The 27362-nt window shown below is 35.6% G+C and overlaps 1 protein-coding gene and 1 long non-coding RNA gene across 2 annotated transcripts in view; one reads left to right on the top strand and one right to left on the bottom strand.

The window, feature by feature from the left end:
- STXBP5L (syntaxin binding protein 5L) overlaps positions 1-27362 on the top strand; it is a 374070-nt gene that overhangs the window by 335920 nt on the left and 10788 nt on the right. The window contains exons 23-25 of the mRNA XM_019922992.2: positions 13040-13210; positions 15479-15718; positions 26773-27133. Coding sequence (XP_019778551.1) covers positions 13040-13210; positions 15479-15718; positions 26773-27133 — 772 coding nt within the window. The remainder of the gene's footprint in view (positions 1-13039; positions 13211-15478; positions 15719-26772; positions 27134-27362) is intronic.
- Positions 21447-26927, bottom strand: LOC141278587 (uncharacterized). The gene is made up of 3 exons (XR_012331508.1): positions 24932-26927; positions 24395-24461; positions 21447-21620 (listed from the first exon to the last, which is right to left on the bottom strand). It is a non-coding gene; the product is annotated as an uncharacterized lncRNA (long non-coding RNA).

Genomic DNA, 27362 nt, shown 5'->3' with positions numbered 1-27362 from the left:
CCATACTTCAAATTTTGAATTTTGATCTCTTCCCAGGCTAGAAATGTGCAGTACAATACTCTCTTGTGATGCTGGGCAGCAACAGTGAGCCACAGCTCCCAGTCAACCACATCATCATGAGGGTTAACAACTGATACACTTCTAATCATTCAGTGCCCATACTAACATTTTGTTTTTTACTGTCAGCATAGTATTCAATAAATTACATGAGATATTCAACACTTTATTATAAAATAGGCTTCGTGTTAAATTATTTTGCCCAACTGTAGGCTAATATAAGTGTTCTGAGCATATTTAAGGTAGGCTAGGCTAAGCTATGATGTTTGGTAGGTTAGGTGTATTAAATGCATTTTCGACATAGGATATATTCAATTTATGATGGCTTTATTGGGACTTAACCCCCTCATAACTCGAAGATCTATACCTCATATATTCAAGGAGATAGAGGAAAGCACCAGCATGTTAAGAAGAGACATGGAAAATATAAAAAAGACCTGAATTAAACTTCTAGAAGTGAAAAATACATATGAGATGAAATATACACTGGACGGGATTAACATCAGAATTGACACTGAAAAAGAAAACATTACTGAAATCAAAGATTTACCATCCAAAATGACACAAAGGAAGAAAAAGACCAAAATCAGTGAACAGAGAATGAGCAATCTATTGTTCAACTTCAAGTTGCCTAATAAACATGCAATAGGATTCCTAGGAGAGGAAAGAAATGATGGGACAGAAAAAATGTTTGAAAAACTAATGCCAAAAATCTTTCTAATTTGATGAACATGTAAATCCACAGATCAAAAAAATTCAATGAACTTCAAGCATAAGAAACATGAAGAAAATTACGCCAAAGCACATCATAATCAAGTCATAAAAAACCAGCCAGCCAAAAAAATATATATATATATTAACATATAGAGGAACAAATAACAGCAGACTTCTCCTCAAATTATACAAGCTAGAAGACAGTGGAAGAACATATTTAAAGTACTGAAAGAAATTGTCAATCTACATTTCTATACTTGACAAAATATCATTGAAAAATGAAGGTAAAATATATTACAGACCCAAAAGCTAAAAGAATCCAGCACTAGAAAATCAGCACTACAAGAAATATTATAGGAAGTCCTTCTGGAAAGAAAGGAAAATAATACCAGAGGGAAATCTAGATCTACACAGAAATGAAGAGCACTGGAAATGGTAAATGCATGAGTAAGTAAAAACAATTACTTACTTAGTTTGTAAATCTCTTTAAAAGATAATTGATGACTGGAAACACCCCAAATATTCATCAGCAGGAAAATAGTTAAGCAAATTGTGGCATATCCATACAGTCAAATACTCCTCAGCGATAAAAAGAAATGAGCTCTTAATACATACAACAACATGGTGGAATCTCAAACTAATCATAGTGAGTAAAAGAAGCCAGACAAAATCAAGTATAAGTTGTATGATGCTCTAATATAAAATTCTATGAAATGTAAATTAATGTATAGTAACAGAAAGTACATCAGTGGTTGTTGAGAGTAGAGCGCCAATAGGGAGAGGCAGGATAGAGGGATTACAAATAGAAATGAGAAAACTGACCAGAGGTGATGGATATATTTATTATTTTTACTGTGAGATTAAGAACAGATTAGTGGTTGTCAATTTTAAATATGTGCAGTATGTCAATTATATCTCAACCTGTGCTGAGGAATGTAATTGTCAAATAAGAATCTATCATCCAAGAATGAAGGGGAGCAATGACTTGTTCAGACATCCAAAAATTAAGAGTTTACCATCTGTAGACTGTTAGCTTACATTTTAAGTTCTAGCCAATGAAATTATATAAAAGATATATTATGTATATGTATTCAAAAGAATGCAATAAAAAGTATTATACTTACAGGGGATAAAATTTTATACCTGAAATCTCAAGAGAATCAACTGAAAACTAATAAAAATAGTGAGTATTCAGTGATGTGGCTGATTACAGATTCATACCCCAGTAGTAAATAAACAAACATCAACTTTAAAATGGGGAAAACCACGTTTATAATGCTATCAAAAAGATAATATGTAGTAATAAACTTGAATCCATAGGATCTATGTGAAAATGATTTTAACCTCTATTAAAGAACATTTAAAGGACTTGAATTAATGATAAGACATACATTGCTTTCTTCCTTTTGGATAAGAAGACTTGAAATTGGTGTACATTTTATACTTTAGAAATAAATAATTCTACTGAAAATAACAGTAGAAAAATCTACTGATTTTTCAGAGGAGTAAAAGGTGATTTTAACATTCATCTGAAAATGTCAACATGTAAGATAGCCAGGAAAATTCTGAAAAACAAGTCATAACTATCTGGTCTAGCCCCACCAGATAGTTAAATACAGTATTAAATTACTGTTTAAAATATATTATGTATCTACTAATAATTATACCAATTTTGGTACTGATGTATAGAAAGTTCAATCAGTAGAACAAAGCAGAAAATTCAGAAAGAGACCCAAATGCATACATAAATTTTGTCATTGTAAATAAGTAGTCTTGAAAATCAGGTAGGCCATTCAATAAATAAAGATAGGTCATTTAATAAATGTTTTGGGGATGAGTAACCGGGCATCAGAAAAGTAATCTCCTTAAGCCAAAATAAATTCTAGATGATAAAAATATAAATGTATAGAGAAAAACCATGAAAAGTGCTAGAAGAAAACATGAGAAATATTTAGGCTTTGCTAAAGATGGCATAAAATTCAATACCCATGTAAAAACAAAACAAAAAAGTTGATAAATTTGATTATATAAAAATATAGAAAAAATACAAATGACAGTCTGCAATAACTTGACAAATAAGACTAGTTTCTATAATGTGCAAAGTGCTCATACATAAACAAGAAATGGAAGAAAACACTGGACAAATTTACAAAGGTTAAGTACTGGTAGTTCACAAAGAAATATAAGTGTCTTTAGAATAAAAAGGTGTCCAACACTCATTATTAAAGAAATGAATATTAAAACAGTATTTTTCCTATTAGATCAACAAATATCAAAGAATTGTATAAAGCAAAATGTTAGTGAAAATGTTGGGAGACTGGAGTTCTCATATACTGTTGGTGTGAATGTAAATTGGTTAACCATTTTTGGAAACCATTTGCAATCAAAACTTAAAATGCATATTCTTTTGCCAAGCAATTTCAATTCTGAGAATTCATTCTACAGATATAATCATGCATGTGTACAAAGAAGTATTACTACGGTCATTAAAGTTTGTTTTGAAATAGTAAATGCTGAAAGCCTAATGTTCATTAATAAGAAAATAGTCAAATTAATTGTTATATAGCCCTAAAAATGGATACTTTTTTCCTTTGTAAACTATTATACTATACTAAAAACAATTATGTATATCTATATGGAATGGCCTCCAAGGCACAGTGTGAAATGGAAAAAATACTAAGGTACAAAATATTGTGAAATGTGCTTCCACTTCTTTTGAAAAATGATTAGATTAATTCTGGAAGGATACTCAAAGAAAATGTTAACACTCTGTCTAAATGGGAGGTGGGACTCTGAGGGAATTAAGCTAAAATTTTAAAATTAAAAGTTATTTTAAAGAAAAGTAAATTGGAGATGGATACTACAGTATCCAGAGAACACTGTTAGAGCATAACATTGCATAGTATATACAATAATAAAACTCAGTCTTAATCTTTTTAACCAAACAATTTAAACTCAACGTATTAGGATATTTCCCCCTCAAAAGGAATAGATTCAAATTATTCATTATAAGTTTTCACATGACTTAGAAAATATATACTGTATGTACAGTTCATTGTGAAAGGAATATTCAGACACAAAAACATTAAGAAGTGATTATTGGTTTGCAAGTGTTTTACAAGGAAGTTCAGAATTTGAAGAACTGGCTCACTGAATGTAAATTACAGCAGGTGTTTCAAAGAAACAAAAAACTCATAAGCTTTTTCAAAGTTGAGGTAAATTTGTTCATACTGGGAGAGGGGGGATGATTTTACCCACATGATTATTATATCTTTAGACATTAGTTTTGCAAATTTCAGGAATTACAACATTTTGTTAAGCAATGAGCAATTTAGCAACACAAGATCTCATCTCTTTGGAGACTATTTAGATAGACTAACTTCTTTCTTATTTGTTTCTCAGCATACACTGTGGGTTCACCCACACACACACACTCTTCCCACTCTTAACATGGGACTTGAAGTGAACACTTACTTATGTGGTGCAGGGTAAGGTGTCAGTTTGCTTCTTCATCATCAATCAGGATATACTGGTGTTTTAATGTTACAATTTTTTGTTATTTCAAGTTATGGTCCAAGATGACAACATAGCAGACTTTTGAACTCACCTCCTCCCACTGATACACCAAATCTAAAGCTCTAAATGGAGCAATTTCCTCTGAAAGATGTCCAGAAGTAGCTGATTAACTTCTAAACATTGGATGAATGAGAAAATACCCATGCGGAAACAGGTCTTGGCATACTCTCAAATACTGGGAGCCACTAAGAACAAAAATGAGCTTGGACAATCACAAAGGATTTAGAGACTACCAAGAGCTCATGCCAGGCTGAATGCTAAGGGTCACCTCCTGTAAAATGCCACTCCATCAAGCCTGGGGGAGGCCACAGCTTTGTCTATTGTGTAGAAACCAACACAAGGAAAACAAAGAAGGAGGAACATAATCCAAACAAAAGAAAAAGGTAAACTCCAGAAACAGAACTTAGTGAAACAGAGATAAGTGACTTACCTGATAAAGTGTTCAAAATAAGAACAATGCATTGAACAATGAATTTAAACAAAGAGATAGAAAATATATGAAAGTACCAAAAAGAAATCACAAACCTGAAGAATACAATAACTGCACAGAAAAATAGAGGCATTCAACAGACTGGATGGAGCAGAAAAGGATCAGTGAACTGTAAGACAGGAGAGTGGATTACATATAATCAGAAAAAAAAAGAGAGTGAAGATTACTTAGGGGACTTATAGGACAACATCCAGTGGACCAGTATTTGCATTATAGGGATCCCAGATGGAGAAGAAAGAGAAAAGGAAGAAACTTATTTGAAGAAATACTGGCTGAAAACTTCCGTAATCTGGGGAAGGAAACAGACATCTAGATCCAGGAAGCCCAGAAAGTTCAAAATAAGATAAATCCAAAGAGACCTATATCAAGACACATAATTGTCCAAAGTTAAAGACAAGGACAGAACCTTAAAAGTAACAAGAGAAAAACAACTTGTTATCTACAATGGAATTTCCCATAAGACTATTAGCAGATTAGCAGAAAATTTGTAGGCCATCATGGAGTGGCATGATATATTCAAAGTGCTAAAAGAAGGAAAAAAACCTGCCAAATAAGTAACCTCTACCCAGAAAAGTTGTTCTTCAGAATTGAAGTAGAGATAAAGAGTTTTCCAAACAAGCAAAAGCAGAAAGAGTTCATCACCACTAGACTGGCCTTGAAAAAGTTATTAAAGGGATTTCTTTAATTTGAAACAAAAGGGTGTTAATTAGTAACAGGAAAACATATGAAAGTATAAATCTCACTAAGTAAATATATAGTAGAATTAAGAATAATCTAATGTTGTAATGGAGGTGGGTAAATCAGTTATAAATCTAGTATGAAGGCTAAAAGACAAAAGTAGTAAAAATAACTATAGCTAAAATAATTTCTTAAAGGATACACAAGATAAAAAGATGTAAATTATGATGCCAAAAATACAAAATTTGGGAGGGAGGGTAAAAATATACAGCTTCAGAATGCATTTGAACTTAAGTTGTTATGAACTTAAAACAGACTGTTATAAATATGTTTGTATACCTAAAACTAATACAGTTGTTCCTTGGTATCACTGGGGGATTGGTTCTAGGACTCCATGCTGATACCAGAATCTGCAGATGCTCAAGTCCTTTCTATAAAATGTCATAGTATGGTTGGCCCTCCATACCTGAGGGTTCCGTGGTTGGTTGAATCCATGGATGTGGAACCCATGGACACAGAGGTACAATGTTATGTGTCAAAAAATACATCAAGTTTTAAGGAATTAAAATAATGGTTTATATAAGCCTCATAGTAACCACAAAGCAAAAACTTGTATTATATACATAAAAGAGAAAGGAAATCTAATCATACCACTACAGGAAAGCATCCAATCACAAAGGAAGAGAGCAAGAAAAGAAAGAAACAGCACTTATAAACAGCCAGAAAACAATTAACAAAATGGCAGTAAGTTCATACCTATCAATAGTTCCTCTAAATACAAATGGACTAAATTATTCAATGAAAAGACAAAGAGTGGCTTGAATGGTTTTATTGGGTTAGCCAAATAGTTCATTTGGGTTTTCCCCGTAACAGCTTATGGAAAAACCTGAATGAACTTTTTGGCCAGCCCAACTTAAAAATAAATAAATAAATATTAAGAGTTATAGAGGCAGAAATAGACAACAGTAGAAATAGTAGGGGAATATCCCAATTTCATCAAATGACAGTTCATCCAGACAGAAAATCAACTAATGTGTCAAATAAGAAATCAAAAGAAAAATTAAAAATCTCGACACAAATGAAAATGGAAATACAATATAACAAAACTTACGGTATGCAGCAAAAGCAGTTCTAAGAGGGAAGTTCATAGTGATAAATGCCTACATTAAGAAACAAAATCTCAAACAACCCAATATACCTCAGGAACTGGAAAAAAGAAGGACAAATGAAGCCCAAAATTAGTAGAAGGAAGGAAATAAAGATCAGAACAGAAATAAATGAAATAGAGACTAAAAAGACAGTAGAAAAGATCAAAGAGCTGGTTTTTGAAAATACAAAATATACAAACCTTTAGCCAGATTCAAAGAAGAGAGGACTAAAATAAATAGTCAGAAATGAAAGAGGAGACGTTACAACTGGTACCACAAAAATACAAAGAATCGTAACATTCTACTATGAGAAATTGTATGCCAATAATTTGGAGAACCTAGAAGAAATAGATCAATTCTTAGATACAACCTTCTGGGACCAAGTCATGAAGAAATACAAAATCTGAACAGACCAGTTACTAGTAAAGAGATTAAATTAGTAATCAAACACCTCTTCACTGGTCAGTTCTACCAAACATTAAAAGAATTAACAACACTCCTTCTCAAATTCTTCCAAAAAATAAAGAGGAGGGAACACTTCCAAACTCATTTTACAAGGCCAATATTACCCTGATACCAAAACCAGAAAAGGACACTACAAGAGAAGAAAATAACAGGCTAATATCACTGATGAACATAGATACAAAATCCTCAACAAAATATTATCAAACCAAATTCAGCAGTACATTAAGAGGATCTTATGATCAAGTAGAATTTATTCCAGGGATGAAAGCATGTTTCAACATATGCAAATTAATGTGATATATCATATTAACAAAATGAAGAAAAATTATATGATCATCTTGATAGATGCAGGAAAAACGTTTGACAAAATTCAGTATCTGTTTTTAATAAAAATTCACAACCAAGAGAGCATAGAGGGAATGTGCCTCAACACATACTGAAGACCATAAATTGACAAGGCCACAACTAACACCGTACTTAGAAGTGAAAAGCTGAAAGCTTTTCCTCCAAGATCAGGAATAAGACAAGGATGCCCATTCTTGCCACTTTCATTTAACATAATACTGGAAGTTCTAGCCAGAGCAATAAGGCAAGAAATATAAAGGGCATCCAAATCAGAATAGAAGAAGTAAAACTTTCTCTATTTGCAGATGACATAATCTTTACAGAAAACCACAAAGACTCCACCAAAAACTGTTAGAACTAATCAACAAATTCAGCAAAATTCCAAGACAGAAAATCAATATATAAAAGTCAATTGTGGGCTTCCCTGGTGGTATAGTGGTTGAGAGTCCACCTGCCGATGCAGGGGACACAGGTTCGTGCCCCGGTCCGGGAAGATCCCACATGCTGCGGAGCGGCTAGGCCCGTGAGCCATGGCCGCTGAGCCTGCGCATCCAGAGCCTGTGCTCCGCAACGGGAGAGGCCACAACAGTGAGAGGCCCGCGTACCAAAAAAAAATTTTAAAAAGTCAATTGCCCAGCTTCCCTGGTGGTGCAGTAGTTGAGAGTCCGCCTGCCGATGCAGGGGACACGGGTTCGTGCCCCGGTCCGGGAAGATCCCACATGCCGCAGAGCGGCTGGGCCCGTGAGTCATGGCCGCTGAGCCTGCGCGTCTGGAGCCTGTGCTCTGCAATGGGAGAGGCCACAACAGTGAGAGGCCCGCATACCGCAACAAACAAACAAAAAAGTCAATTACCTTTCTATACACCAACAACAAATTACCAGAGAAATTAAGAAAAGAATAAAATATCCAGGAATAGATTTTACTGGGGAGTTGAAAGATCTAGACACTGAAAATAAGATGTTAATGAAAGAAACTGAATAAAACACAAATAAATGGAAAGATATTCTGTGCTCATGGATTGGAAGAACTAATATTTTTTAAACGTCCATACAGATTTAATGCAACCCCCTATGAAAATTCCAGTGGTATTTTTCACAGAAATAGAACAATCCTAAAATTTGTATGGAACCACGAAGGACCCCAAAGAGTCAAAGCAATCTTGAGAAAGAAGAACAAAGCTAGAGGCATCACATTTTCTGGTTTCAAACTGTTTCAAAGTTATAGCAATCAAAACAATATGGTATTGGCACAAAAACAGACACAGATCAATGGAACAGAAGAGAGATCCCAGAAATAAATTTATGCATATATCGTCAATTGATTTACAACAAAGAAGCCAAGAGTATACAATAGGGAAAGTATTCTCTTTCAAAATATTCTGGTGCTGGGAAAACTGGACAGCCACATGCAAAAGAATGAAACTTAACCTCTGTTTTACACCATACAGAAAAGCAACTCAAAATGGATTAAAGACTTGAATGTAAGACCTGAAACCTTAAAACTTCTAGAAGAAAACATAGGCAATATGCTCTTTGACATCAGTCTTAGCATTATTTTTTTTGGATTTGACACTAAAAGCAAAATTAAACTACATCAAACTAAAAAAGCTTCTGCACAACAAATGAAACCATCAATAAATGAAAAGTCACCCTACAGAATGGGAGAAAATATTTGCAAATCATATATCTTATAAGGGATAATATTCAAACTATATAAAGAGGTCATACAACTCAGTAACAAAAATCAAACAATCTGATTTAAAAAATGGGCAAAGGTATTGGGGTGCTGGTGTGATGAACTGGGAGATTGGGATTGACATATATACACTAATATGTATAAAATAGATAATAAGAACCTACTGTATAAAAAAATAAAATAAAATTCAAATCAAAAAAAATAAGGGAGGGAGGGAAAGAAGAGTTACCTCTGAACTATAAAAGTAAGCAAGGGTAAAGTTATGTGGGTTTTCATATATTTTAACTAACTGTTTGATACTGGCAACATTTTATATAGTTCAAAGCAAAGCCTTTTTATTTCATTTGTTTTCATGAATTTTAAAATCCAATACTTATTTTGATTTAGTATTATGTTGAACATTTATTTCACCATAGAATCACCCTCTGTGGCATAGGCATAATACTAATTTTCATTTTCTAGGAATCGTATGGTATATTAAAAAGTTTAACAAGACTATCAAGTATTAAATTAAATCTTCATTTACATACTACTATAAAGCTTTGGCAAGGACTATGTTAAAAACAATTTCAACTGGAGTCAATAAGCCATTTTTCAGTAAATCACTATTGTACCTTACTCTATATAATATATACAATAAATCAAATACTGATTTAAAGATACAAGAGAATCAGCTAATTTAAAGAAACTTGTAATTTTTTTAGATTTGAGAATCTTTCTGTAAAATAAAGAATAACAATTTCCCATTTGCTCTAATCTGCTTATTGTTTTAAGGTTGAATTTTTTAGAATGTTGAATTTTCTCTAAATGGCATAGAGCACTACAGCTGAGATAAAACATCATTGTAATCAGGAAGCAGTTGTAGGAAACAAACCATTCCATTTATATTATGCAGAAAGTGACTTAATACAAGAAACTAGGTGCTTATCAAGTCATTGAAAGATGGAGACGTAAACTCTAAGCTTGGCCTACAGGTATGACTTTCAGAATAAGGCCACCAAACAGACATACCAGGGAAGCAGACAACTTTGCTACTGTTAGAAACAGAATCAGAAGACTACTGCCGATCAATTGTTGAACTGAAGAGCACATTGTTATAAGATCAGTGTTCTACTACAACTGCCTCTTGACATACAGAAAGCTTGTGACTGGACACTGGAATGTTGCTTCCAAAAACAAAACAAAGTAAAATCTCCATTGCAATAACACCAAAGCAGCATAAATATTGCTTCCATCCCATTTTCAAAATCACTTGCCAGACATTTTGAAGCCCTGAGCCACTATGTAAAAATGGCCACCATGCTATGAGGAAGCCCAAGCCTTCTAAAGAAGGCACCATTGACAGTCCCAACTGAGCTCAACCTTTGCATCATTCTAGCCCAGGCCATGTGAGTAAAGAAGCCTCCAAAAGGGGCTTCCCTGGTGGCGCAGTGGTTGAGAATCTGCCTGCTAATGCAGGGGACACGGGTTCGAGCCCTGGTCTGGGAAGATCCCACATGCCGCGGAGCAACTGGGCCTGTGAGCCACAACTACTGAGCCTGTGCGTCTGGAGCCTGTGCTCTGCAACAAGAGGCCACGATAGTGAGAGGCCTGCGCACCGCGATGAAGAGTGGCCCCCGCTTGCCACAACTAGAGAAAGCCCTCACACAGAAACGAAGACCCAACACAGCAAAAATAAATAATAAACTCCTAACCCCAACATCTTCTTAAAAAAAAAAAAAAAAAAAGAAGCCTCGAAAAGATTCCAAGCCCCTAGCCATTCAAGCATTCCTGACTAATGCCACAGACATCATGGATATAATATCCCCACCTTGCCTTAGTCTAAGTCCTTGCCCACAGAATCTGTAAGCATAATAAAATGATTGTTATTTTACATTATTAACATTTGGAGTGGTTTTTATGCAACAAGAGCTAAGCGAAACACATCATAGATATTTTATAAGTTTCAACAAGCATTTCAAAAACATTTTTAAAGATTATAATACTCTGTTATGTAATATATACCACAGTGTACCTAAAAGTTTATGCTAAATTGTAAAGGAGAGCTGGTTTCCAATTTTTATCTATAACTTAAACTATACTGAATAATTTTATCAATAGAGGTTTTTGTTTCTCTTTTGTATTTAGCATTATTTCTTTATCATAAATTTCCAGAATGACTGTGTCCGGGCTATAACCAAATTTCTTTATAAGTGTTTTGTATCTACTCATATCTATCTTGAATATTTACTGCGGTTTTAAAAAAATTAAAGCAAATTAACTTCCATATATTTAAAAATTTTTAGCAACAACAAAAAAAATCCTTTAAGTTAATCAGCCCTATTGAAAACAGAAGAATATGGCCAAAAACTCTGGGCTACCCATGTATAGTAATTTCAGCCAGACCTCATGAGTCAATCATGAGGAGCTGGGGAAAATGTGGCCATACAGTGGGTAGGGGGAAAAAAAGACCAGCATATTGAGTAATCTAATAATTGATACTGCCCTATTATGAGCTCAAATGAAACAATATTCACATGAAACAGCCACCAAATGATGGTAATAGATAGGCAGGGACCTTGGCTTAGCAAGTCCAGAGTCCTGGCTAAGTGAACAAATTTTACTGTTCTCAGAGCTCTGCTATATACTTTTGTACCTAGATAAGAGAACGTGAAGAGGACTGTAATCCATCCCACATTACTCTGGATAAGCCCTAGAACAAGGCTTCACACCTGTGGAAGGGGCAACTTTTCCTAACTGGTATGCCCAGAGGGGGGCAATTTGTACCTCCAAAGTAGTCACTCTAAGTCTTTGTTACTGGCAGCTATTGCCCTCAGTGTTCTTCCTATTTATAAGACTAGATTTGTTAGCAAAGGAGGGCTAGAGCTCTTGACTTCTGCTTCCCCCTAGCTAACTCATCGTGTGATATTTGTGCCTTTCCATTCAGGAAATCTGATTTCAGAGATCTAGGTTAATATGGAAGATGACTGGTCCCAAAGGGCTTGGATCTCAATGTACATTATACAGGCTACTCCTAAACCCTACGAAATATGCCATCAAAATTGCTACTCCTTACCAAATATTTTAGCTGACCCTGTGGCCTAGTTTTTAAGCATACAGACACTAAGTGAGAAAAATCTGGATTAGAATCCTGTCTCCATGAATACTACTTATGTAATATTAGATGATTTTCTGAACCCTTTATTCTGACCTTCATTTTCCTCACCTGCAAAAATCAGGATAATAAAGCACCTACCTTGCATAGTTGTTGTGAAGATTAAATGAATAATGTGTATAAAATACCTAGCATTTAAGTATTCAATAAATGTTAACTCATTTTAAAAAAATAGTAAAACAGGGCTTCCCTGGTGGCGCAGTGGTTGAGGGTCTGCCTGCCGATGCAGGGGACACGGGTTCGTGCCCCGGTCCAGGAAGATCCCACATGCTGCGGAGCAGCTGGGCCCGTGAGCCATGGCCGCTGAGCCTGCGCGTCCGGAGCCTGTGCTCCGCAACGGGAGAGGCCACAACAGTGAGAGGCCCGCATACAGCAAAAAAAAAAAAAAAATTATGCAAAAGAAAGTCTAATACTATAACCTATTTTGTATTGCTATTAAATGGCAGAATACATAATGAGGACATAGAATAAATTTTAAACTATGTTAACTAGTCAAATTTTAAAAACGAATCTTATATTTAATAAATATCATGAAAAATTTGGCTAAATACTTTGGCAAAATTGAAATTGTGACTAAATACTAAAATAGCACGGACTTAGCCATCTTTATATGTTTTGAAAAAAGGAATTCTCTTCATTTATTAATCTACACACTTAGATTCCTTTATATTAAGATTTAATTATGATATTTATGCTGCCTTCTTCCTCTTGGTACAGATCATGTAAATGGACACTGCACAAGTCCAACTTCTCAGAGTTGCAGTTCTGGAAAACGTCTTTCCAGTGCTGATGTTTCAAAAGTAAATCGCTGGGGTCCTGGAAGACCACCATTTCGAAAAGCACAGTCAGCTGCTTGCATGGAGATTTCTTTGCCAGTTACAACAGAAGGTAGGTTAAACATACAAATTTTTGTGGATACAATTAAAATTTGACATACCACAGTAACAGGAGCTGGAGGATAAGGGATGGTGGTCAGGTGTGAAAGATCTGAAAAACTATGGTCAGCTAGACAGTGAGCAGCTGAGAACCTGGTCGAGCCGTGGCCATGACTCCAAATCCATTCCTCACTACACCTCTTTCATCTCTAAAACCAGAATGGCTGTTTATGAGTAGGCTTTCACCTCCTCTGTACAAAGTGAGACCTATGTCTTAATCTGCACTCCCAGTTTCTTTCCATCTCAATGGTAAGCCTCTTAGTGTCTCTATCTGTAGATAGTTATTTAATGTCTTATAACCTTAGTTTCCTCAACTGTTAAGTGAATGTGACCAAGAAAAAGGGAAGACATTAAATTCTAAAGTTTGCAATCTCATCTTCGTATGTTTGAAAAAGGGAGGATTATTTGCTTACTTATGGAATTACTGTTAGGGGCAGGGAGTAAAGTACAAGAGCCAGAAGGCCTAAAATTAAGACACACACACACACACACACACACACACACACACACACACACACACACACACACACACACACACACACACACACGGGAGTCCTGTAACTGCTGCTATTGTCTTGCTGATAAAAAGCTTTGGGACTAGAAATAGGAAAAAATAATCTTAGGAATATGCTATGGTAATTCTATGCTATAAAGTAATTCACCATTACCACCCCTCAAAAAACTTGGTAGTAATGATCTATATTATTCTTCAAATTTTTAAAATAAAATTTTTAGGGACTTCCCTGGTGGTCCAGTGGTTAAGGCTCTGCACTTCCACTGGAGGGACCGTGGGTTCGATCCCTGGTTGGGGAACTAAGATCCCACATGCCATGCAGCTTGGCCAAGTAAAAAAAGAAAATTTTTAGTTTTTTCCTTTAACACTATGCCATACTAAATTTGGTCCAGATGATCTTCTCTCACAGGTGCCTATGAATAGCAACCTAGAAACATTAGCTAGGAATGTTATAATGGAAGCAAAATGTAAAGGTTATAAAGGAAGTAGTACTTTTAATCACTGGATTGAATTGGGAATTTTGAGTTTTAGACTTTTCTGCCTCTAACTTGTTGATTCTGGGAAAATTACTTAACTCTATGTCTCTGTCTCCAAATCTGTAAAATATATAGATTATTTCCAAGCTCCCTCTCAGATCTAAATTCTATTACAAACAATTATTTGTATAAACTTGCTGAGGGATAGAAGGGGGAAATTAGGAATATTATATTTTGGTTTGTAGAAAAAGGGATAGTCTGGGGAACTTATATTTGGTTTTATTGTATATTATTTTATTTATATATTATATTATCTCTTTTTATAAAAATGAGTCACACTTATACCTATCAAAAAGGAAAGGAGAGGGAAGGCAGTAGAAAGAGGAATATGAGGAACTTGTACTCTGGAGTGATTATATGAACAATACAACCTTCCTAATATTTACCTGAGGTGGTGAGTTTCTGCTTGTTGGAGTGTTACACATGTGTAAGAGTTGATGAGCAGGAGAACCTGAAACCACCTTGTTTCCTTTAAGTGGGCTGAAGCCCTCTCAGAAAGATTATTGGTGGGGTGGCATTGTCTAGGACTCTGTATTTGGCCCTAGGCAAAGCCAAGACTGTATTTGCATTCAAAGTAGGCAGCTTGTAACTAGTTCAGGGAGATAACATTTGCTCTTTAGTCTTGGTGTAAATATAAATAGTTCAATTTTTACAATTTTAATTACTCCAAATATAACAAACTCAGAGGAATGTATTTACCACAGAACATTTGTTACCCTTCAGGTAAGTAGCCACAATGTTGTCAGTAAGTGGGAATTGTCAAGAAATCATTAGAAGTACTTCCAACAATTGAGAGATAGGAGGGAAACATAATTAAAACTGTACCAGAAGTTCTTGTAACCTTAACTATTCAGACTAAACATCTTTTTTTTCTAGATTAGAGAATTTCAACTAACTTGTGAGGTGAGGTAGAGAGAAAAACACAGTGGACTGGATCTCTGGAGACTCAAGGTCTAGTTCCAGCTCTTCCTAAGTTTATGATTTACACTTCTGGACTTGTCTCTTCATCTTCAAAATAAGCTGGTGAACTGGATAAACTGCCTTACAGATCAGTTAACAACGAATCAAGTTCTACTTCTCCCCCATAATTTTGGTTTTCACTTACTAAGTTTGGCTTTACTTGTTCTGGAAACACACTAAAACTAAATTTTTGGTTTTTAAATTCCCATAGAAAGTCGAGAAAATTCCTATAATCGCTCGAGAAGTTCTAGCATCTCCAGTATTGACAAAGATTCTAAAGAAGCGATTACAGCACTATACTTCATGGAGTCCTTTGTTCGGAAAAATGACTGTACTATCTCCCCTTGTTTGTTTGTTGGAACTAGTCTGGGAATGGTGTTAATCATCTCCCTAAACCTACCTTCAGCAGATGAACAAAGATTTACAGAGCCAGTCATGGTATTGCCAAGTGGTAAGAGTTTTTATTTATTCCTTCATTGCTACTTTTTCAAATTTAAATATATGGTATTTTAAAACATTTAATTTGTATTGATCTGGAGCAAAGATTTAAGTATTCTGTATAATAGGAACTATTAAGAATTTTATAAATCATATACTATCCCAAGTATTGCAGCTTACTTGCAGGGTGAAATAGTCAACCATTTCTATGGTAATAAATTGTGGAACTCCCAACCTAAACAATGCCTTGGGAAATAAGTTTCTGAAAAGCATTTAGGAAAGCCTTAAAGCGAAAGTTTAAAATTTTTAATGAATTGAAGCATTTCTCCAAAGTTACATGCCAGATCAGAGCCTATGAGTGTTTTACATCATCCTTAAAGAACTCAGATGATTAAGTTGGAAGCAGTCTGACTTGAGGTGGCTTTCTGAATTCATTGATAATCTGTGCCCATCTTGTTTTGAAGCCATGCCACACAATTTCTTCCCTTTTTATCCTAGTACCTAGAGAATTTGACCCACGTTATGAGTATTGTTGCTAAAGTATATGTTGTATTCTCTTCCTACTTGACTTGTCTTTTTCCTTTTAAAGAGATGTGTGATTCCTCCTGTTATTCCTTTGAGTATTTTAAAATTTATTCTGATCAATAGCTTTTTCATATATAGAAAAGAGAGTAAAAGTTATCTGAAAAACATTTCTTAAGTAAAAATAATTTTATTAATATATAGGATAAGGGATTTTATTTTAAAAGAACACATATATGGCATGGTAGGTTAGATAGAGTTCTGTTTTCTTTGTTAACTGGTATGCTAAATTCATATAGATGGATTGTAACTTACTGTAGGTAGAACAGTCAGCTCTCTACTAGTGAGGCAAATTCAGATAAACATATTGTATTTTGTGTGTGTATGGCTTAAAAAACAGAAGTTTATTTTCTCACACTTCTGGAGGCCCAAGATTAAGGTGTTGGCAGGGCTGGTTTCTTCTGAGGCTTCTCTACTTGGCTTGCAGTTGGCCACACTCTCACCATATTCTCACGTGGCTGTCCCTCTGTGTGCTTGTACCCCTGGTGTCTCCCCATGTTTCCTAACCTCTTCTTGGAAAGGCATTTGACAGTTTGGATGAGGGCCCGCCCTATCAGCCTCATTTTAATTTAATCACCTCTTTAAAGGCTCTGTCTCAAATATGGTCACATTCTAAGTCAATGGAGTTTAGGCCTTCAACATATGAATTTGGCGTGGGGGAGGACAAAATGCAGCCCATAACATGCACCATATTTTAAAAGTTAATCTGTTAGGATCACTAGATTTTAATTGTAAACATATTTCACAATAAGAAAATATCTTTTATTATAGTTCTAATTTTAAGGAAATATGTATAATTCTCTTATACTGGTTGAGAGAGAGCCAGATCAGTAAGGTCAAAATGAATTTTTAAGTATTAATTCAATCCATTATTTAACTCAATAAATTTGTATACAGATTGGATACCTAATATATGCCATGTATTCATCAAATTTAAAGGTAAAAATCAAACTCCTGTATACACAAGTTTACAACTGTGAGTGAAAGACAGTTTTCTAATAAGAGATTTTCTAACGAATGTGGTTTTCTATGCCACAAGCATAGAAATAAACAAGTGTCTGGAACTAATTTAATGGATCTCTCAGTACTATAAGAAAGTTCTTCAACATTCTTAGCAATTAGACTTAAAATGATGGCAAAATACAAAATAAGTATATATTTAACTTAATATTCTGGCATCTGGCTCATAAATATTTGCGTACTCTTTCCTTATCCATTAAAGAGAGATAATGAGAAGCTATCTTCAAGTTTCTATGTCAGTATTCCATTCTTTCAAGATGTTAGTTAATATATCAGTATCACTTCATCAGTTGTAACGAATGTACCACACTAATACAAGACCTTAATAACAGGAAAGGACAAAGGGGGCATATGGGAACTCTCTGTACTATCTGCTCAATTTTCTGTAAACCTAAGATTGCTCTAAAAATATTAAGTCTATTAAGCAGTACCTGTAAGGGAGGAAACTATGAGTCTAGGTTCAGATCTGTTTTATAATTAACCACTGAAAGAGAAATAGCCTAATTGGAAGCCATAATTTATGACAATAAAAAGAAAAAGGAAGGTGGAGTTTCATAAGAAAATATAGAGGAACTTCCCTGGTGGTCCAGTGGTTAAGAATCCGTCTTGCAATGCAGGGGACACTGGTTCGATCCCTGGTCAGGGAACTAAGATCCCACGTGCTGCGGGGAACTAAGCCCGCGTGCCACAACTACTGAGCCCATGTGCCACAACTAGAGAGCCCGAGTGCCACAACTAGAGAGCCCACGTGCTCTGGAGCCTGTGCACCACAACTAGAGAGAGAAGCCAGCACACCCGCGCACTGCAACAAGATCCCGGGTGCCACAACTAAGACCTGACGCAGCAATCAATCAATACATACTACAACAAGAAAGGGTTGCAAGTGGAATAGTCTGATAGAACTTAAAAAAGAAAGAAAAAGAAAAACTATAGAGATGACAGAAAGCCAATTCAAATTTAAAGTAGAAAACTTGTCCCCTCTTCCTCACATCTCACTTCCTGACTCCTTCTTCACCTTCTTTCCAGTATCTACTCTCCACTAGTCTCCACTGTTCCACTAGTCCCTGCCCTATCGGTACTGCTCTAGATTATGGGAACCATTTTTAAAGGTTTGGAATCGGAGGCATCTCCCTCTTCTGTTGCCAGTGCTAAAGTGGGTGACATGTTCTCAGGCTCTGAAGGCATTCTTCCCATCAAAACATTGTTAAATTACCTTTTATCAGTTGGCCTAGCAAAATTTATCTGAGTCTAGCAATTTCCTCAAAGTTGAATACAATCTATTTTGAAATTTATTCATCCATTCATTCAACATACATTTCCCAAGCTCATACTAATTAATTAGTCACTGGGGATACAATGGTGATCAGGACACAGAATGATCTTTATTCCCAGATTATATGTAGGGAAGAACAAAAGTAAACAGAAAATTACAATCAGGAAAGTAAAGAATACTGTGCAGCATAGGAGGCGGGGGTTTGGGGAAGACCTCTCTAACACAGCAGCCATCTGAAATGGGACCGGTTTGGAAGGGAGCTGTGCATAGTACTGATGTTTAAGAGTAATTTAAAGCAGCATGAGTAAAAACCTAGAGGTAAAAAAGAGCATGGCACAGCCAAAGCCTAGAGATAGAATGGTGCTAGTTGAGGCTGGAAAAGCAGGCAGGGGAAGATTAGAGGGCCTTACAACCATGTTAAGGAGCTGGAAAAGACTTCCTAGATCTGTGGGGTTTTTGTTTGTACAAAAAAAAAAATTGTGACGTGGTATGCTTTTTTATCTCAACCGCTGGTGCTTAAATTTTCTAATTGTAAAAAAATCCAAATACAGATGAAGATAAATGAAAATTACGCCACCAGCAAACATTCCCCCTTCTCTGTCGCATCTCCCCCTCCACACTTCTGCCCCTAGAAATTTTACTCTCCAACAGTAATTCTTTGAGAAATTTGCTGAGATTCTAATTTTAAAGCCACTTTATTGAAGTATGATTGACATATAAAAAGCTGTACATATTTAACGTAAACACCTTGATGAGTTTGGAGACAAGTACACATCCATGAAACCATGACCAAAATCTATGCCATAAACTTATTTATAACCTCCAAAAGTTTCCTACCCCTCTAATTTTTTGAGACTCACTTTAAATCCTATTTCATTTCCATGTAACGCTTTGTGCTACCAGCTACAAATTATTCTGTAATTACCAATCCTGCTACATGAAGTGCCTATCACTGCTTTGTAAAAAAAAATTATTTTCATGCTTCATGATCAAACTAGAGATTTAAACTCATGATTAAACTAAAGATTTTCCATAATAAATTCATTCTCTTTACCCCCGAACTATTTCTTCTTGCTCTTCTCCCCATTTCTGTTAATAGTGCCATGATGCTACCTAGATGACTTCCATCACTTCCGTTTCTTTTCTGATCCCTTTACTTACTGCCTCTGTACTGGTCTTATTACAATATTGTCTTCATCACCTAATTTCTATACACCATATTCTCTGATACCTTTCACTTACCCATAGAAGCAATTTCTTGAAAATCTTGGAAGTCAGTGATCTCTATAAGCTCAGCTTTGTTCTACCTTTCTAATCTGATTTCCTGCTACTTCCCAGCACCAGCTCTCTGGTCCAACCAGTCTTATTTCCTCACTTCCCTTTTCTCTTTGCTACCTGTCAATCATCTATCATTGGTGGATATCATATGAACTTCATGTTTGTTGCCAAAATTTTGGAAAACGTGTATCAAGTTTCTTGGGAGCTGTAAGATTTGGAAGAATTTTCTACAGACTAGCTTTTGGATCCAGACATTTCAAATTTCAAATCTTGTTTCTTCTACATTATCTATATATTTCTAATATTGACATAGTATATAATTTGTAATATGATCTTCAGCCCTGCACTTCCATGTCAGATTAATGCTGAGTTGCATCAGGGTGGTGGGAGTTTTCCTAGGAGCCATTCCTATACCTAAAAGGCTTTCAATAACCTAGACATGGTAGTGATTGTGAATCACGTACATAAGTCTACTAAATTCTAGATGTACCCCCATCTTAATTTCCCCTTGTCCAGATTCCTGAAATGCCTATTCACTACAATGTCACTTAACTGGAAAAAAATTACAGTGGAAAGAGAAAGGAGTTTAACTTGATTGTGGTTAAAATATTTTAGTTTCACAAACTTAAAACCCATGAACACATGCCTCACTTAAAGAAGGGCTGATAAAGAAAAATTAAAAATGTAAGAGATAAAGATTTGTGTAGATGGACTTACCTCATTTTCTCTAGATTTTCCTTTTTGTATACTAAGGATATGATTTTAACTTACTAATTCAGTTTTTTATTACATATTATCTAAGCTTAGATATATTTGTTTACATATCATCTAAGCTTAGATATATTTGTTTTCATATGCAAAAGTATATCAGAGATGATCTTCTTGCCTTTATTCTTTTTCTTACAGTATTCTTGTGTTGTCCTTTGCCTGTTGACAAGAAATATCTCCTAGACTTACCCTCTACTCTAGACTTTTCCCAGCCCACTCCCTATGTCAGACTTACTTGCTAGCATTTAATTCCTTTAAAATCTAGCTCTCTGATGAAGAACAATTAACTTATGCAAATGTATAGATGAGTGAATGTGCTATCTCACAGATATAATATGAAACTAGTTAATAGGTTTTGTCTGGAGATCAAATGAGAAGGATGTAGTTTTTCATCTTAAGTCTAAACCTTGATGAGAAATTTCGCTCTATGCAAGTAGTTAGGGCCTTTCCATGTAAGATGTGTATATTTCAAACATATTTGTGAAATTCATGCATTATATCTTAAAAACTAATACAGTAAGAATATAGTTCAAGCATAATGATTGTATTTGACTGAAGTATAATCACAGCTTAATACAGGAAAACAAATATACACACTCCACTTATAGGTAGCAGCTCTATTAGTTGTTTACAGTTCTTATTACTAGTTGTATTGAATGTGTTTGTAGCAATTCTATTTTCCCCAAAGTAGATATACTGTCGCTTGAAACTGCTGAATAAAGCATGGAATCTGTCTAAGCCCTTAATAGCTAGACACGTGGGAAGCTATTAAGATTTTTAGATATTTTAAAATTCATTGAATTAAAAAAGCAAAATAAAATTCTCTACAGGTACTATCAAAAAAATGAAATTTCACATACCCTTTTGTCACATGCTACTGTCATGAATTCAAACTCTTGCCAGACTCCCTTCTTTTATGGAGAGATTAAAAGAATGTACTTCTTTGGGAAAATCCAATGATCTAGATACATAGTTCTTAATATAGTAGGATAACCTAGAAGAAATGGATAAACTCCTAGAAACATATAACCGACCAAGACTGAATCATGAAGAAACAGACAGTCTCAACAGACCTGTAACTAATAAGGAGATTTAATCAGTAATCAAAAATCTCTCAACAAAGAAAAGCCCACTTATCTTTTTAAATTTAATTTCACATTAATTTATCTTGATTGTCTTGACAACAAATTCTCATCAATGATACGGAAATTTGAACTAAAGCACTAAATCACTGAATTTTAGAGTGAGAAAACACCTAAAGATTATCCATCCCAGTAGCCATCACTTTAGTCTGTATCAGAATCACTTGGAGGGTTTGTTACAACCATTCTCAGAGTTTCTAATTCAGTAGGTCTGGGATGGAGTCTGAGAATTTGCTTTTAAATAAGCCGCAGGTGATAATAGTACAAATGCAGTTTTGCATGCTGGGATGGAGAAAACAATGTTCTTTCCTCCTGTATAGGGAAAAAGCCAGTCCTTCCTCCTTCTGTGTTTCTCCTGTGCGTTTCCTTTACTTTCACACGACTACCACACTCACAACACTTCTGACACCAGATGAGTGGAGGTTTTCTCCACAAACAAGCAAGTCTCTGAGACACCAGCTGGGTGTTCCACAATTTAACACAATTCGGACACTATCTACATGGAAATAGTGTCAGATCACACAGGGTAAGTTCTCAGTCCAATGAGACTGTCCCCTCCCGCTCTTTCAGATGCCAATCCCAAGTCACCTGTTCTTCTGACCTGAGGTTTCCACAACCTCCTCCTCGGGTTCAATTAATTTGCTACAGCAGCTCACAGAAATCAAAAAAACTGTTTACTTACTGCTTAGCAGTTTCCTATAAAAGGATATAGCTGAACATCCGATGGAAGAGATGCCTAGGGCAAGGAACGTAGGATGGGACGTGAAGCTTCCATGCCTTCTCCAAGAGCTCTCTCCCACAGCTCTGCCTGCTCAACCCGGAAGCTCTCCAAACCCCCACCTTTTGGGTTTTTAATAGACGTTTCCTTACACAGGTGTGATTAATTAAACCATTGCCCATTGGTGATTGAACTCAATCTCCTGCTTCTTTCTTGGCCCCAAAAGTAGGGGGGTGGGGCTGAAAGTGCTAACCCTCTGATCACCTGGTTGGTTCCCCTGGCAAGAAGCCCCTATCCTTAGGTGAGGCCCCCAATCACCTAATTAACAAAATGAAAGACACCTGTGTTGCTCTTGTCAGGAAATTCCAAGGATTTTAGAGCACTGTGCCAGAAACAGGAATAAAGACCAAATAGATATTTATCATAAATCATAACATCATACATACGTAATATGGTTAATCACAATCCTGGTTAAATTTAATTTTACCTACTTTATTTCTGTATCTGTGTAGCTGGATATGGCTGGAGAATATATAACCAGACTAAAAAGTCTCATTTTGAAATAAATCATCATTAACCTCAAGTGGGTTCCTGTGCTGCTGGGTAGTCCTCTGTCCACCCTCTTGAACAATAATTACATATTTTCTCCACTCTCCTCAGAGCTCCCATACCTCCTCCACTGTTTTCAGTCTCAGCTAATGACCATGTGTCCTCTTTCACTGAGAAAACTGAAACGGTCAGATAAGAACTTCAGCAGCTGCCACCACCATGTCTACCAACCTGTCTGTCTGTATCTCCATGGTCTCTACCTTTTCTCCTGTTGTGACTGAACTGTAAGCTCCTGACTTGGTGAATGTCTCCACTTGTACACTAGATTCTACTCCCTTTCACCTACACAAGAAAGTCAATCCAGGAATTTTTCCTGTTTCCTTTATATAATTATAATAAATATTCATCATTTTACTAGATCAGCATACAAACATGCTGTTATTTCGCCCATTAAAAGAGAAAAACTCTCCTTGAATCTATTCTCCTACAATGCCCCATTTCACTTCTTTTTCTTTAGTGCAAAATTCCTTGAAATAGTTATGCTATATTCACTATTTCCAATTTTATTCTCCCATTCGCTCTTGAGTGCATTCTAATCAAACTTTCCCCCACACCAATCAACAAAAAGCTCTATATAAGTCATCACTGACCTCACTGCTAAATCCAATGGTCAATTCTCAAGTCACATCTTACCTGACACATTAGCAACATATTGCAGTTTACCATTTTCCCTACCTTATAACATTGCACTTTTCGCTTAGATTCCAGGATACTTTATTTACCTAGTTTTCTTCCACCTTTATAGCCATTCTTTTTCAGTCCCCTTTGCTCGCTCCTCTACATTTCATTGGACTTAAAACACCGGCATGCTCAAAGACAGACTCCTTAAACCTTTTCTGTTTTCTATTTATATTCAAGCCCTACATGAAATCAGCCAGCCTCATTACCTTAAATGCCTTTTGTAATCTAATGGGTCATATATTTATACTTATAGTCTGGCCTATCCCCAAATTCCTGATATAGGTATCCAGTTATAGGTATATGACATACACTTGGATGTCTAATAAGTATCTCAAACTTATGTCCCAAACTGAGTTCCTAATATTCCTTTCCTTTCTCCCACAGTCTTTCCCATATCTGTTAATGGCAATTCCATCCTTCCAGTTTCTCAGGTCAAAAGCATTAGAATCAATCTTGACCACTGTATCTCTTTCACACTCTAACCCCAACTTATTGGCATATTCTGTTGGCTTGACCTTTATAATATACTCAGATTCTGACCATTTCTCACCCTTTATACTATTACCACCTGGTTTGAGCAAGCCTCTATCCATTTCTCACCTGAATTATTGTACTAACCTTTTAACTGCTCTCCTTTCTTCCAACCTTGACTCCCTTTAGGATATACCCAGCACGAAGAGTGATCCTGTTAAATGGAAATTAGATTATATTACTCTATTCTCAAAATCTTCCCATCTCATACCAAGTAAAAGTCTAAGTCTTTACTGTGTCCTACAAGAACCTACATGACTTAGCTCCGTATTATCTCTGATCTCATCTCCTATAAGTCTGCCCGTAACTGCTCCAGAAGGTCAAGATCTGTGAATAGTTTGAGATTTTACTTTACTTGCAAGCTAATAAATTTAAGTTGCCAGTTTCATGGATGCTGATAGAAGACGTGAGACTCTTGGATCAGAGATAAAGGATAATCACAGTTGCCAGAATATTTTGTGCTGGTTTCCTGAGCCTTAATTCCACAGTACAATGCAAAGAAGCCTCCTCTTCTGTATAAATCTGCTCAGGCTGCCTTAACAAAATACCACAAACTGGGTGACTTCAACAACAGAATTTTATTTTCTCACACTTCTGGAGACTGGAAGTCTCAAATCAACATACCTGCACTGTTGGTATCTGGTGAGAGCTCTCTCCCTGAGTTGCAGACAGGTGCCTTCTCACTGTGTACTCATGTGACCTTTCCTATGTGTGGGGGAGGGGAGGGGAGGGGAGGGGGGGGAGAGAGAGAGAGGGAGAGAGAGAAAGAAAGAGCTAGGTCTCTGGGTGTCTCTTCTTATAAGGACACCAATTCTATCAGATCAGGGCCCTACCCTTATGACCTCCTTTAACCTTAAATATTCCCATAGAGGGCCCATCTCCAAATATCAATACATTCACACTGGGGGAGGGGGGGAGGGCTTTAACATATGAATTTGGGGAGGGGAAATGAACAAATATTAGTCCTTAACATCTTCTACTCTATTTAAAATTTAATCACACCCTTTTCCAAGAATTTCTATCCCCTTTTCTGCTTTATTTTTTCCTTAGTACTTATTGCTATCTAATCTCATATATATACTTACCGTATATATTGTCTGTCTCTATCATAGAAAGTTAGTTCTGTGAAGGTACGGATTTTTATCTGTTTTATTCACTATTTTATTCCCCTGTGCCTAAAACAGAGCCTAGAACACATGGTAAACCCTCAATAAGTATTTGTTGATTGAATGAATTAAGATTTTAGTGGGGAAGACTGGTAATTTGGAAAGCTGGAGAAGGTACACTTCTAGCCAGTAAGACCTCTTTTAGGAGGAAAATCCTCATTAATTGTCTGGTGAATTATTTACTGTAGACCGAATTGTTAATATCTTACTACAGAAGTCCTTAAATTTAAGCTTCCTTTGTAATGTGTATTTCTGAAATAGTAGAGGCTATATTTTGGACTTACTGAGCTTTTTTTTAAAAATCATGTTACATCATCTAAACATGTTATTTTTAATTTTAAATACTTTATAAAGTACTTTCTAAATGGAATGTATTTTTATAACACCCTTCCTAAGTCTCTGGTACATGTACACTCCTGAGGTATATCAGCCTGGGATAACTTCCTTACTCTCTCTACATGATGTCAAAGGAGAAAGGAAAGAAAAGGCTGCTAGGGCGCTGCTTAGGGGAGAATCTGCAAATGTCCAAAGGTCAGTCTACCCCAAGTTACTTCCTAAGCTTCATTGTATCTTGTCTCTGGGACTGGTAAAAATCACCCATAGGTAATAGTTTGGCATGGATATTCAACCTTGGAGAGTGTAGGTGAGTAAACCATTTTTCTGTATAAAAGATGCATAAGCCTGCCTAAACATCAAAGCTAGTTTGGATTTTTTTTAATACAATCAAAATTGCTAGCATGAACTCTAGATATTTAAATTTCATGAAATATTCTGAGTGTTCATTTTCAGAAGAAGAAAAATAGCATTTTCTAGTGAATGAGTCTATAAAATAAAGAAGTGGAATCAGTTGGCATTATTTTTTCAGCTGGTTATTCAATAAATTAAAATTATAAATTTTCTAAAATTTGCTCTTTAAAAAAGTATTTTAATGAATACTATATAGTATAATGAAAGGATACTGGATTAGGAATTAGGAAACCTGAGTTCTAGTCCAGGCTCAGCCACTGACTTGCTATGTGACCTGGCCCAAGTCTCATCATTTTTCTGGGTCTCTGTTTTCTCATTAATATAATGAGAGGATTTGACAAGTTGATGTCTTAGACTCCTTTTAGACCCCACCTTTTATGATTCCAAGTTATTGCAACTGACGAACTCACAAATCTACTGATTTATGTATAATACTGCAATATTATGACACTATAGATATGAATTATCATAATATAAAACATTTATCACCCATAGATGAATAGCAGCTGTTTTAGAATTTCATGTGCCAGTGATATGAAATTGTTTTTATAGGTACATTCCTCTCATTGAAAGGAGCTGTCCTAACATTCTCCTGTATGGACCGAACTGGCAGATTAATGCAACCACCATATGAAGTCTGGAGGGATCCAAACAACATAGATGAAAATGAGAAATCTTGGAGAAGAAAGCTGGTCATGAACTGCCCCTCTCCATCCCAAGAAATAGGAGATCATCAGTATACAATAATCTGCTCAGAAAAACAAGCCAAAGTCTTCTCACTGCCTTCTCAGACTTGCCTCTATGTTCACAACATCACCGAGACATCTTTTATACTGCAAGCAGATGTGGTGGTCATGTGTAACAGTGCCTGCTTGGCATGCTTTTGTGCCAATGGGCATATCATGATAATGAGGTACTTGCCTTCTTTATAAATTATCTGGTAATCATAATAGTGCAAACAAGGTACAATTATGAAAAGTATATGTGTAATGTGCAAGATGTTATCAAGAAGCAACCTGAGATCATTGTTTCATTATGTTTGTGAATGTTTTATTGCTCAAAAGTTTGAGGAGACTTTGAGTTTTTATTTGTTTTTGTTTGCTTTTTGTTTGTTTTTTGTTTTTGCTAAAAATGCTTTGCAT

This window comes from Tursiops truncatus, chromosome 4 (assembly GCF_011762595.2).
Source record: "Tursiops truncatus isolate mTurTru1 chromosome 4, mTurTru1.mat.Y, whole genome shotgun sequence".
In the NCBI taxonomy this organism is placed as follows: domain Eukaryota; kingdom Metazoa; phylum Chordata; class Mammalia; order Artiodactyla; family Delphinidae; genus Tursiops; species Tursiops truncatus.
The sequence above is the reverse complement of the archived record's forward strand: the minus strand, read 5'-3'. Positions and strand labels throughout refer to the sequence as shown.